The 14211-nt window shown below is 40.3% G+C and overlaps 1 protein-coding gene across 3 annotated transcripts in view; it reads left to right on the forward strand.

Annotated features, from left to right (window-relative positions):
- Window positions 1–14211, forward strand: part of gbf1 (golgi brefeldin A resistant guanine nucleotide exchange factor 1) — a 119887-nt gene that overhangs the window by 59748 nt on the left and 45928 nt on the right. For all 3 annotated transcript variants that reach the window (XM_078273890.1, XM_078273892.1, XM_078273891.1), the window contains exons 5-9: window positions 1571–1689; window positions 3523–3631; window positions 4576–4636; window positions 9593–9647; window positions 13108–13255. In XM_078273890.1, coding sequence (XP_078130016.1) covers window positions 1571–1689; window positions 3523–3631; window positions 4576–4636; window positions 9593–9647; window positions 13108–13255 — 492 coding nt within the window. The remainder of the gene's footprint in view (window positions 1–1570; window positions 1690–3522; window positions 3632–4575; window positions 4637–9592; window positions 9648–13107; window positions 13256–14211) is intronic.

Below are 14211 nucleotides of genomic sequence, written 5' to 3' on the forward strand. Positions count from 1 at the left end.
CAGGCTGGCTCCAGGCAGAGAGCTGGCCAGCCGGTCAGGTTTCAAAAACACTGGCTCCTGTTGCTCCGACAGCCAATTTGTCCCAGCCTGCCCCCAACAAAAGGCCACATCTGGTCATTAGATCCCAGGGTTTGAAGGCAACGTGGATAGGCCGTACCACATTTGTCTAGTTTTGTTTGTGCGTTGAGCAGTTGGAGCTGTGTTCTTGGTTGCTGAGTTTACTAACAATCTCAGCCTACATTTACATTACCGCTGGAACGGCGACTCATTCTGATTTTTTTTCTGGCACAGAATGGGTTTAATTGCCCAAAGTACACATTTCCATTCAGAAATTTAAATTAAACACTTGGAGTAGTTTTCCACCATATGCATCACAGGTAGGGCTAGCAGGGCTTAAAGTACCACGTGCACGCCATTCTCAGCTCTACAAACACGTGCATGTAACTGTACAGGGCTGCCAACTGTCACACATTGGCACTTTTCACACGCTCTCACGCCACACATCCTTTTCTCACGCAGTGAAAAACAAATGTATATCTGCCAGTGGCAGTTTTGGCAGGAAAACTGTGGCGGGGCTGCACAATATATACAAGAAAATGTTATGATGCAATCCAAACATACCATATACTGTGTGTGTGTGTGTGTGTGTGTATGTATATATATATATATATATTAATTTTTTTATTAAGTAACTATTTTGGCTATAAACCTGCTTTACGAAGTATTTATTAACCATTTACAAGGTATTATAATCATCAGTTGGAACGTCATAATAGCCATCCAAATCATTTAAAGGTAATATACTATATAAAATGTTATGATGTGTGCAAATACTAACTGTTGAAATAAAGAATAATTGCATTACTAATAATTAGTAAACTTCATTATCATTTCATAGTTTGTTAACAGTGAAATAACTTACAACTTAAGTTTAATTAACTATTGATTTACCATTCATCAGTGATGGTTAGTATAAAGTGTTACCTCAATCTTAGTCTCACTTTGCCAGACCCTCCTCCGAAGCTCGCTGGAGGAAGGTCTGACTACTCCACATAGCATTCGGGGATGGGAGGAAATCGTGCTCTGGTTTATTGGCATTTCTTTAAATCACAATCATCTTGGGCGGTGCTAAGCACCGGAGAAAAGCGCTGCAAATAGTCTCGGGAAGGAACTTGTTTTGGTGGAACATAGTGGTTTTAGTCGTGCAACAGAAAACTCAGATTGGACAGATAGTCTAGCTAGCTGTCTGGATTTACCCTGCAGAGATCTGAGGACCAGTTAACCATAGTCCTCACAAATCCACCAGAGGTTAGAACACCAACACAAAGGAAGCTCAAGGTAATGGATGTCCGGCCTAAATGAGTGAAATCCGGCAGATTTTCCGGCGGCAATGGACCAATCCCGGAAGTGGAACGTCAAGGATATAGACTACCTCAATCTAAACTGCCCTGAGTAACATGGCTTCCTTTCAGTGCTCTTTCCTATTAAAAGCTCTCATTATCAAGCTAATCGTGTTTGGATTTTCTGAGTCAGCCATTTGAGAAAGTTGTGTGTTCTTGTCTGTTTGCAGATGCCAACCATGAAGCAGCAGCAGAAGCCATTGAGAACATGGCTGACGCCGTCACACACGCTAGATTTGTAGGAACAGACCCTGCCAGCGATGAAGTCGTCCTCATGAAAATTCTGCAGGTACATGTTTATAAGTAGTAACTACAGTGGCCTTGCACTGACCTGATGGAATCAACAAAAAGTATTCATGTTGTCTCAATACCTGTTAAAGTGAATCCAGCACAGCGCAGCAGCCTTCCAACAACTGAAACCTTTGTGAGGCTCAGAGTTTCTGTTTTGTTGAGACTATGAGACAGGAGTGTACATTTAAGTAATGAACATGTAGTTGGAACAACACTTTTTGAACATGATGGGTCACGAGTAGAGCAGGGCAAGACGCCTAAAACACATTTCCTCTGACACAAACATAGTATCAGCCTTCTGACAGTATCATGCATATTTTGAAATTGATACACATGTTCAGAAATATCTACAAAATATTTTTTGAAATGAGAACAGCATTATTAAATGTGACATGTTATGCGAAATGCACGTTTTCCATGGCTTTTTAACATAAATATGTGACAAAAGACCACTCTTTTTTTTCTCTTTGACAAACATTTTACAGCATAAATGACAATAACTGTCAACAAAAACAAAAATGTTTCAGGTGAAAAGACCTAAGTTACTCTGTGAAACATGGACACAGTACAGTTCTTCACGGTAGCTGCGGATACTTTAGTTACTGAGCAGTTTTTCAACTACATAAGCAAGTTACTTTATACGATCGGTAATTCGTCCTTTAGTTATGTTGACATAGTACAGGTACCCACGAATTCATCAGTAACGTTAGACGACTAATCTAATGGTAATTTAGCCAGCTAGCACACCCGTGTCTGTCTGCCTCTCCCGGCGCTGTAAGGCTTCAGTCGGGATGAGAGCTGACTACAGCCTGGGGACACATCCACAGTCAGCCCCCAGCCAGCTAGCAGCCAGCCACTAGCATTACAGCAATCCAAACCCGGTCAGCAGTTGACTCTGGTGCTAAGGACGCTAACAGCAGTTTACTGAACCGTCGGGAAACAGACCCAGGCACCCGAGTCAGAACAGCGGCCATTCGTAACGTTACACCTCCGTTAGCGTTACACCTCCGTTAGCGTTACCGGTGTTCGTTCCGAAAATCTCCTCCCTGCCAAATTCGTGAGTGAGATGTTAAAAATGTCTGCAAAAAAAATTTTTTTTGTTGCTCTGTGCTGTCCTTTAAAATGCATCCAGGGATGTTGTCCGGCCCTGCAGCTTTGCATGGTTTGACGCTGGCGAAGACCTTTTTCACCCAGCTGGAGTGACTGGTCGCTGGATGATGGCAGGAGTTAGTTATAGGCTTAATCCCAGCACTGTGCATCCTGTAAACCAGACTATTGTGGTGATAATCATGATACAAGTGCAGCTAAACCCAGTTACAGTGATTCCCTGGCTGCAATGATGTTGCATTAATGCCGACAGAGCAGATGCCGAAGACCGAAAACACTGACCAATCAGAGCAGATTGGGCTTTTTGGGAGGGTGGACTTAAAGAGACAGACGCAACGATGAATACAGGTGTAGGCAGACAGTATAAGGGACTTTTTTATATATATATTTTTTTTTTTTTAAACATTAAAGCGTGTAAATATGTTCTAGTAGAACAAATACACAAAAAGAGCATTATTAATGGTAATGTCTGTTTGTACCTCCACCAGTCTTTCAGGAACACATCACCTAGCACGAGTTATGGGAACAGGATGCTTAAGTTCACTATTTTGATGTGCTTATTTTTCCTTTATGTTCATAGTAAGTCCCAGCATTTGCTTGGGCCGGGAACTACACATTTTTCAAAAATCTTTTTTTGTGTGTCCCCAGTGTCAGTCCATGAGGGCTTTGGAAAAAATACATGCATGTAGTAGTATGATTTCAGTCAAATGATACTGTGTTTCAGGTCCTGAGGACTCTGCTGTTGACACCAGTCGGAGCCCATCTGACCAATGAGTCCGTCTGTGAGATCATGCAGTCCTGCTTCAGGATCTGCTTTGAGATGCGTCTAAGTGGTGAGTCGCAACGCTCATCAACCTCTATTTCTGCTATGATTGTCATTTCTAGTAAAACTCACTAGCTGATTTTAGATGGTTTTACTTCAGCTACAATCACATCAACTCGTACTACAAAATATTCAAGGAACTTGTATGGTTTGTGTGCATACTTACAGTTTTTGGCCATCCTGTAACTAGGCTTGGGTATCGTTTGGGTTTTTTCGGATACCGGTGCTTAAACGATACTTTGAAATGGTGCCAGTGCCTGAACCGATACATAAAGGATAAAGGAAGAGCACAAAACGACAGTCGGCGACATTAAAGAGCGGCTTGTTTATTGCGAGGGCCATATGGTCAGAATTAATATATAACAATAACTTATTTCACCAGTAAATTGCTGTTAACAACAAAAACAACCACTGCATGGGAAAATGGTATTTGAATGCACCACAAGGCTTTCCAGTTTCAAGTAAACGCATCATCTGTGTTCTTTTTCCGACAACGACAGCTACAGACTGTTACTGTCCCGGTGTTGTAATCCCTTTGGATGCAGGTGGTACTTTTTGCATTAAAAATGGTCAAATGTAGAATGATACAGATTTTCTATTCAGAAATATCTGAAACAGCCTGCATAAGCCTCCTCCACGTTTACACTCTCTAACAGGGTTGGCACTCTCGCTTCTGCTCTCTTAGCTCTATCTTGTTTAGACTAGTTAGTTAAGATTTGAATAGAATAAACTTGTTTTTCCCCGAGGGGAAATTTGTCTTGGGCATAGTGCTACAATCTGTTGCATCACAACACAAACTTGTAACAGAAAAAACATTCTAAAATCGAATAAAGTCAAAACGAGTTAGTTAATTAGTTAGCCCTATTGTCTTTGTTTGGCTGTCTCTATTGTACCTGCTTCTCTATTTCATTCTGTTTGGTGGTTCTAATATCTGTTTCTCTTCTGTGTTTGCAGAGCTCCTCAGGAAATCAGCTGAACATACACTGGTTGACATGGTGCAGCTACTGTTCTCTAGGTAAATGAATAGGACAGTGTTTGTGAAGATGGGTGCAGTATTAAGTTAGACATTTGTGTTCAGCTATACCTGAATGTGAAGTGGTTAGGACTCCGTATGTTAACACTGAGTAGTTTCTGATATGTTAAACCTGCTTGTGTGGGGACTGTTTTTTTAGATGAACTGGTAACATGTTATAATTATTGCTGCTATATATGGTCGGGGCAGAGCATTTTAAACTTGCAGGGAAAGTGTCCAAAGCACAATGGCTGATTATGTTTAAGATATGAAATTGTGACCGTTGAGCTTTGAACTCACAATCTTCAGGTCCAAAGGCAAATGCTAATCTCAGTTAGCTATTGTCCAGGTGATGACTCCTCTAGCTATTTGGACTATATTTTATTGAGTCAGCCTGGGTTGACTCAATAACATAATTTTCCTAAACTTCCATGTACGTCAAAGATTTAGTTTAGAAGGAATTGCAGTATTTGTTTACACTACTGTATGCAGTAAAACATTTTAATGCACTGTGGGCTCAATTTTTGATAAATCAAAAATTTGAATGGTACATTTGTGGAGGACAGTCTGAAGATGAAGTTGCCCAAATTTGGTGTCAATTGAAACAAACGTGTGCGAGGAGATAGGTTTAAGAAGTTTTGCAGTTTTTGCAAAAAGTAGAGTGATGGACTTCAAAATTGCTAGGTAACAGCAGAGCATAGTTTCTGCTCTATTGGGGCTACAGTTTGGCATAAGTTGCGACGTTGTAGCATGTACGGCTGATGTTTTATGAATTTTTAAAGTTTGATTTAAGATGGCTGGATGCATGGAAAAGCATGAATTCATTCTTGTAGTACTTCATGAACTATCAGTAATGTACAATGATTAATAGTATCTCATTCATGACTTAATACCTTAATGTATTAATGAAGGTATTTCAATCATGATTATTTATAATATATATATATATATATATATATATATATATATATATAATAATAATATATTATTATTAGTAAGGTTCATGTCTTCTTCATAGGTAACTCTGTAGTTAAAGTGACAGGCTAAAGAATCTGAACTGTAGTGTTGTAATCATGATTAACTAAACATGACTTCTTCATGATTCATCATGTTTGTGGCCCTTCAAATAAAGTGCTGACCTGCTCCATCTTTAACATTGATAAATAAGATATGATTAATGGTGGCTATGCAGCAATCATCTTTGTGACCCATCAAATAAAACAATTTGTCAAGACATTTCTGGTGTTAAGATACTTAGAAGTTAGTAAAAAGTAAAATTAATAAGTCTTCTACTTGGGTGAGCATTGTTCTCAGGCATTACTGTTTAAGTGCCTCATGTTGGTGAATAATGCAACTATAAAATAGCATCTGCAGTGCATCTGTATTTTGTGTTAATGTAGTGACCTCAGTATCATTTTGCCAACCCACTTCTTTAATTCTTAATACATTTCATGCCACCATTAATCATATCTTATTTATTAATGTTAAAGATGGAGCAGGTCAGCACTTTATTTGAAGAGCCACAAACATGATGAAGTCATGAAGAAGTCATGTTTATTTACAACACTACAGTTCTTCAGAATCTATGTACACTACACTGCTTAAAAAAGACATGAACATGATTGATAAATCAGAAGTCATGATGATTCAAATTCCTTCATTGATGCATTAATTACGGTATTGTTACTGAATTAAGTCATGCATGAGATACTATGAATCCTTGTATATTACTGATATTTAATATATAAGTACTACATGAATGAATTCATGCTTTTTCATACATGAAGTCATAATAATGCATGTACCATTATTATAAAGTGTTACAGATGAACTATATAATCAAATAATTGGAGATTTTTCTAGAATTGAATCTTGGGTGCTGCTTCTATCTTTCTTTTTATCTTGAATAACAGGAAAGTAAAGAGTTACAAACCCCGCATCTTAGGTTGTCTCTCTCCACAGAAGAAGAGTCCGGCTGCTCTTCTTTATCACCTCTGGATTGTAGATTGTCGGTTTTCTGCAAATATCCGTCTCTCAGGCTTCATTATTCCCCATGAAGCTCGTGAATTTCATTTGGCACTGTGCACAGGGTCAATGGGCCACTGATTCACTAATGCCATAACATGATTTCTCCTTTGGCATTTAGCATAAGAGATTCTCTCTCCCCATCACCCCCCACACAACCCCCAACCCATCCACATGCATCAGAGTGCCAGTCACATTCAGTCACAGACGAGGGGATGAGCCAATTGAGCTGTCCACCGCATGATCTGCATACAGATGAAGCTAGTCTCTGCTTTAACAGCAGAGCTCCCAGCCCCATAAATACTAAGGAGCGCGCACACACACACACACACACACACACACACACACACACACACACACACACATAAAGAATTAACATTGCCTGCGATCCCAGACAGAAGCAATCAGAAAAAAACCAGCTACAAAACAAGCTCTCCGCTCATCTGAATGTGAAGGAACACACCTGCAGGACAAACAGAGCTCATGATAAACTAATGGTGTTATTCACCTACTCTCTGAAGGCATGTATGTCTCCACCAAGACTATTTGACGCAGGATTTGTCACAAAGTGATGGGTTATCTTCTCTACTGTGGAGTCCACTGTTTGTTTTTGCCAAGCTTGTCGCCATTCGCTGATGCGCCCTCCAAACATTCTAGGCCTGTTTTTATTTTATTTATTGGCAGGACTCTTGTATGGCACCTTGTTACCATGTCTTCTAACTAGATTTTACTGTGCGAGCATGGAACTAGAGAAGCACGGCAGCCACAGTCGTAAACAGAAGCATCCCCGCTCATGAACAGGAGATATAAATTTAGTGGGGGCTTTTTATTACATCCTTCTGATACTGCTCACACACATACACACACTCCCCACATCTCATTTTGCTCATGTTCCACCCCCAGCCCCCAACTTGTCCACAGACCCTGGATAATAGAGATGTGAGAGGGTCTGTGCTGGCCCCCACCCCCATCAGAGAATGATGAACAGCAGCTCTCCTCAGAAGGAGTCTTAGATTGCCTGCTGAAAGTATTAGGCATGTTAATCTGTTGGACCCACAGATCATCCAATAATCATGCCCGCAAGACAACACTCTATTAACGCTGAGTTAATGTCAGGAGGGGGGCTGCTGGCTGCTTTTTTTCCTCTTCTTTTTGTCTGTGTGTGTGTGTGTGTGTGTGTGTGTGTGTGTGTGTGACTGGTGGTAACATCTCATTTTCCAGCAAAGCTTTAAAGTCCACAGGAACCTAGAGGCGCACACACACACACACACACACATACACATACACACACACACACACACACACACACACACACACACACACACACACACACTCTCTCACACACTTGAGAACAGCAGCCAGCGTTGCTCATCAAAGGCTGGAAAAGTTTATTAACGGCTTGGGTTTGAAATGTTGAGATTCCAACCGGGATATTGCCTCTTAAGCAGCATCTCAGCTTAGAGCATGTTTAAGTTCCTTGTGTATTAATTGTTTCTTCTGTTTTGGGTTAAGGGAATACATGAAAAGGGGTACTCTGGGAATTTAGTATTGCACTTCCATTGAGTTGGGGAACTTGCAGTAGATACCAAAAAAAAAGAAAGCAAAGCAATAGAGGTCGAGATATACTGACCACCATTTCAAATGTGAAGATTAGATGGTTTTTGTAGTCTTATAACAGGAAATTAAATCTCTTTGGGTTTTGGACATTTGAAGACATCACGTTGGAAACTTGTGATGGCCATTTTTCACTATTTTCTGACATGTTATGGACCAAATGATTAATTGATTAATCATTAAAATAATTGGTTTATAAAATGTATGCAAGGATATATTTTTACCACTGTACAAATCTCTGGTAAGATCCCATCTTGAATATGCTAGCTCAGTCTGGTGTCCATATAAATTAAAATATATAGAAAAAATTCAAAAGGTCCAGAGAAGAGCTACTAAATTAATTCCAGGAATGACAAATGTCGTATGAAGATAGATTGAGAAAATTAAGTTTACTGACACTCATATTTAGGAGCTACAGAATGATATGATTCAGGTGTATAAGCTTGTACAGGGAATATATGATGTAACAGTTGAGCCTATCTTCCAGTTTTGGAGCAATAGGTATGAGACACGAGGGAATTCTTTAAAACTTGACCCTAGAACATGCCTGTCTGAAAAGAAAAATAATTTTTTCACCCTCCGTGCGGTAAAATCATGGAACAAGTTTCCAGAAGACGTTGTGCGTTCCCCTTCCATTCCATTCATTCTTTTAAGAATAGGTTGGATGCATTTTGCCTGTCAAAAGGTGTAATGTATAATTATAAAGTCATTTATGTAACTTATTTATGAATTTTTTTTTAGAAAATTTCAATCATGAAATGAATGTGTTTTTATGAAAACGTGAAAAAATATATATATATATATATATATATATATATATATATATTTTGTTTGTTTTGTGTTGCTTGAGTCTGGAATACCAGACATTTTTTTCAATAAATTTCAATAATCATCCAAGCTACAGCTGTAATGGTGAACCATGTAGGTAACAATTAGTTTCAGATTTATTTGGGAAGAAAGTCACCAGTTGAGCAGATTAGCTACACCATCTCCTCTACCTAATGGTTCAACAGCTCAGTTTGTTTTTGTCACTGACACAAACCTTGTCTCTCCAACATTTATAATGCTTCTTGGAAGGTTCATTTTTAGATCTGTTTTCAAAACCTAGCATCTGAACCAGCAAATAACGATTATAAAAGAAGGAAGAAACAACATAGAAGAAGTTACCAGCTACTCATTTTATCAGCAATATAATGACTACCTTTTGAGTTACAAATTCTTTTTTGAGTTTCCTGTATCTGTGAGGACAATGCCTGGACAATAGGTTTATGTCAGAGACTCTCCTGACTTATTCTATGGGTCTTTTTTCTTTCCTTTCAGACTACCACAGTTCAAAGAGGAGGCCAAGAGTTACGTGGCTGCCAACATGAAGAAGGTAAAAGGACTGAAATGTTGAATGTGTAATAGATCGCTCGCTACTATTGTGCTCTTTTCCCCAATCTTCACTGTCTTGGTTGTTTTTGTTGTCATTGTGTCGTTTCGGAAGGTTTCTGTTTGAATGTTCTGTCTGTGGCTGTGAAATCCAGTTATTGATGTAATGGCATCACTTTACTGACTGAGATATGTCAAAAATACCAAGCTTAGCCACATTATTCCTGCATATTGTAATCTGAAGTGCTTTATTTGCGTCACAACATCTTAGGTAAAATGACCATGATTCACTAAATAATGTAATTAAGGACGCAGAAATCGGGATTAACCTTTTAGAAGCCTATTTATGGTTGTCCTCCTCCTGTCACTGGTTCCTATCAATGTTGCCCTCTCTAATCTCACCTCTGTCCTTCAGTTTAAAGAACTTTTAGTTATTTACTTTGAGTTGCCCGTCTGTCTGTGTCTGCCTGTTTTCCTTCACACAGACCCCATTCTGTATCCTGGCTCTTATTTGTGCGGAGCAGTGTAGAAACACTCGTGTGATTGGCCTAGCGAGGGTACCTAACTGGCCCCCTGGCATAGTGCACGGTCACAGGCAGAGTTAACATGGTTTCCTGGTGGACGTGCATGAGGGTGCATTGGGAAGCTATTAAACTCTGGTGGTTTTTAAAATAGTTTTTCTCATGTCTTTTCTTAATTATTTTTCTTTCTTAATCAAAACATTTTCCTGTTATTTCACCATCATACATTCTAGTTGCTCTAACTAATTAAAGTAAGAACATTGAGGAGTAGAACCCATTACATGCTTTGCTTCAAAGTCCACATCACTTATCTAAAGTGTCTCTGGGAAACCCATGGGATGAGTAAGGGAAATAGAGAGAGGCAGGTTAAGGGAAAATGGCTGTACTAAATCAATACTACTACACTGTGTCAAACGCTTACTCAATAAATCGGTCTTTGGATGCACTGAACATCACAAACTCACAGTTGGGTAACTGGTAGAAGTGCCTGATGTGACAAGATGCAACTCATTCCAAATTTGACCTCTGCCCACTGGGACTGCAACAGTCTCCCTGTGGTGCAATGTGGGAGTTGAAAAGGTTCAACTTTATGCATGTAATGGCAACCTATCGCTACTTTGTAGTGTGCCAGCATAGTGGTAACCTGACAAAATAACCGTTAGAGCTGAGTATGTGAATGATGTCTCAACACTAAACATAGCTTTCAGGCTCACGAGAGACGAGAGAGAACCCTACACTTTGAGTCTGTATGTATGAAATGTCAGTTAAGGGAGTGGCTGTATGCTGCTTTTATCAGAGATGGAAAATGAATGAACATTTGCAATAGCAATCACTGAGTTCTCACCCTGGAAGCCTTCTGTCTTATCAAATTCTGATAAAGCACCTTTCCGGGGCTAATATTTCAAGTGTGGCATCTTGTTCGTCTGAAGAACTGGCTCATTACTGCCTCCTGTGGCTTTACGGCTGGTGAAACCTACAGTTGCAGTGGGTGTTTTTCTCGCGTTGGCCCTGAGGGAAAACAATGACCCCATTCCACACTTGAAAAGAAACGTGGACAAGTCACACATAGTTTTCTATGTTTTCACACAGTATGTTTTGGTTTTACAAGAGAAAAGACTTCATGGATGAGGGCTAGCTAGTTGGTTCCTTCCCTACCTCCAAAAAGAGCAGTAAAAAAACGGCTTCCATTAGCTTTTAAATCAACATTTTATGGGACTGCCCCAAGCACGGCATTTTATACCATTGTTTGTACTATGGTTCATAATGAAAACTAGCTACATACTGTATAAATATAAGCTAACTCGAGTTTCCCCGTTGTGCTCGAATGGCTGTAGTAATGCTGTTATACATGTAGTATTTATGTGGGACCTGAAAATAGAGCTGGAAGCAGGTGTTTCCAGCAGTTTTTGCTTTTTGCATGGTCTGTCTGCCCATCCACTGCCTGCTCATTGGCTGGCTGCACATTCTCCAGTTGTGTGTGTGTGTGTGTGTGTGAGTGTGTGTGTGTGTGTGTGTGTGTGTGAGAGTGAGACTGAGTGAGTGAGTGACACCCCTCCCACCATACACCAACGTGTACTGTATGTCCGAGTGTGTTTTGTGTTGCTCCCACTGCTGACATGTTACCCATCACTAATCACGGGCCCCTGCCCGCTCCCCTTCTCTTCTGAGGCTTACAATATCTTGTGGAAAAACAAACGAGTGCAGGTAAGGAAGATGACTTTCAGTATTTAGGCAGGAGAATCTCTCCCTGTAACATTTCCCTTGTCCTTTTTAAAAGACCTCCCTTTAAACTTGGCTAGAAGGAGGAACTTGTCATGTTATTGAAGAACACATCAACTGATGTAGTTTATTCTGGACAGTCTTCATCAAGTTAAACATAGTTCACTATGACATGTCTGTGCTTGCGAATGCTCTCATTAAATTTTTTTTATTATTGAGTTTTGTTTTTAATTGAATCTTATTTTGGGTTTCCACCCTCATGCATATGTCTCAGCTGCTGTGTCTCATGCTACACCATACTTTCTTGGCTGTCGCAGGCTAGAGCATGTCTCAGTAGCTTTTTTTGTCTGTTTGTTTTAAGGAAAGTTTAGATCAGGTCACCAAACAGATTCAGAAGAGTGTCTGAAACCGTAACTGGTTTGAATAAATAAACACAAACACCCGCACATAACAGCACGCCACATGAAAGCAGAGGAAGTGGCCGTGGCTCTCTGGTGTCCAGTATTTGTTTGCATGTACATTCAGTGCTGTTTTTTATCTGTCCATTTTCTCATAGAATCACCTGCTGGTTACTCCACAGCTGAAGCTGTGCTCGTTTTAGCCCATGATCAAATAGGATGTTCACTTTTGAACATCCTTCAGTTTTTTTCCAAAGTGGGATACACCACCCATGTTATACAAGATGATTATGACAGGTGTACATTTGCTTCAGATATTCAAATTAGCTTAATTGTATGACCATAATTTTAACGTAGTGTAATACATTAGAATGTAACAAATGAATGATTTCTTTTGAGCTGCCCTGTTCAGTATGAAGCTTTGTTAAGACCTAACCCAAGCAAGGGACTCCACACAGCTCCTTCTGGAGCCACAAAAGGCTTTACACAACTGTTTTCACATAGGCAGTAGTGCTCCCCAACACCTGGAAACACACTTTGAAGTATAGTATCAGGAGTTCCCTTCTTAGAAGCTCCTCATCCCCTTCATGTTCAAGCAAAGCTTATAAAAAGCAACAAAAGAAAAGCTGAACATGTGTTTAACGACATAGCATTTGGCAGTCTGTTACTGACATTTCTCACAGCTACTTATTTTCTGAGAACAAAATAAGGAATGTTAAGAGAAATGAGGCTTCCTATCTGATCATGACCTTAATCTGCAATGGTGGTCCAGCAGTACTGTGTGTTTGGAGAAGCCTTACTCAGTGATCCACTCTGTTTCCTCCAGTTGAAGATGCGTGCCGGTGGGATTACAGAGTCATCCAAATGGAAGAAGCAGAAACGCTCACCGAGGCAGTCTCGCCACATGGTCCGAAGTCCTTCCGGTCAGATGGACTCGACACAGTCCAGCACCCTCAGCAACAACAACATTTTAGGTAAGACACACACTATTGTGATAATACACTCATCAATCATCAATGACCCATCCTCAGCTATCTGGACTTTGAATAAGCTAAAATCACATCAACATTGCCTGTTTCCTTCTTTCAAAAATCCTGGTAGGGTCAAATGACGAGGATAACATGCCTTTTTTCATGAAGAATCGACTAATATTGACTTTCTGGCAATGCATTAGAAATCTTTGGCGGACCTTATATATTGCTGCTGATTTTTACATGATAGATGAAGCGGTAGTATACATTTGTGCATGCAGGTGATAGAGTTGGGTCAACTTCCGGTTTCAATGATCCAGTCCAGTGTACGAGGCTAAACCGGTTTGATTTCACGCTAAGCGGTTGAACTCACATTTGTCACTATGACACCTTCTGGAAAATGAAAAAGTAGCCGACATCAGCAACGTGTGGCGACGGCGCCACGGCACTAAATCTAACTTGTATTGCGAGCAGTGTTGGGCAGTAGCATTTCTAGTTTAATTACTTCTTAATAGCGTCTGTTTTCTGAGTCAAAAAGCTTTTCAGTAGCTTAGCTCTTTTATTGATCAAGTAGTGTGGTAGCTTCACACAAGCTACATTTCCCTGAGCGTTGTCTGCAGGTGCAGCGGCACGTTCTGCTGTGGTCTGATATAAAACGGCTAAGGATTAGGCACCACACTGCCAAACACGGGCGTACATCAGCTCCCTCATCTAAAAAGCCCAGTAGAGGACATACTTCCTGCGGCAGCTGAAGAAATTTAACCTGTCAAAGACTATGATGGTGCACTTCACCACTGCCATCATTGAGTCCTTCCTCACCTGCTCCATCACCATCTGGTACGCTGCTGCCTCTGCTAAGGACAAGGGCAGACTGCAGCGTATCATCTGCTCTGCTGAGAAGGTGATTGGCTGCAATCTGCCGTCTCTCCAGGACCTGTACGCCTCCAGGACGCTGAGGC

The sequence above is a fragment of the Sander vitreus genome, chromosome 17 (assembly GCF_031162955.1).
Source record: "Sander vitreus isolate 19-12246 chromosome 17, sanVit1, whole genome shotgun sequence".
Classification (NCBI taxonomy): Eukaryota; Metazoa; Chordata; class Actinopteri; order Perciformes; family Percidae; genus Sander; species Sander vitreus.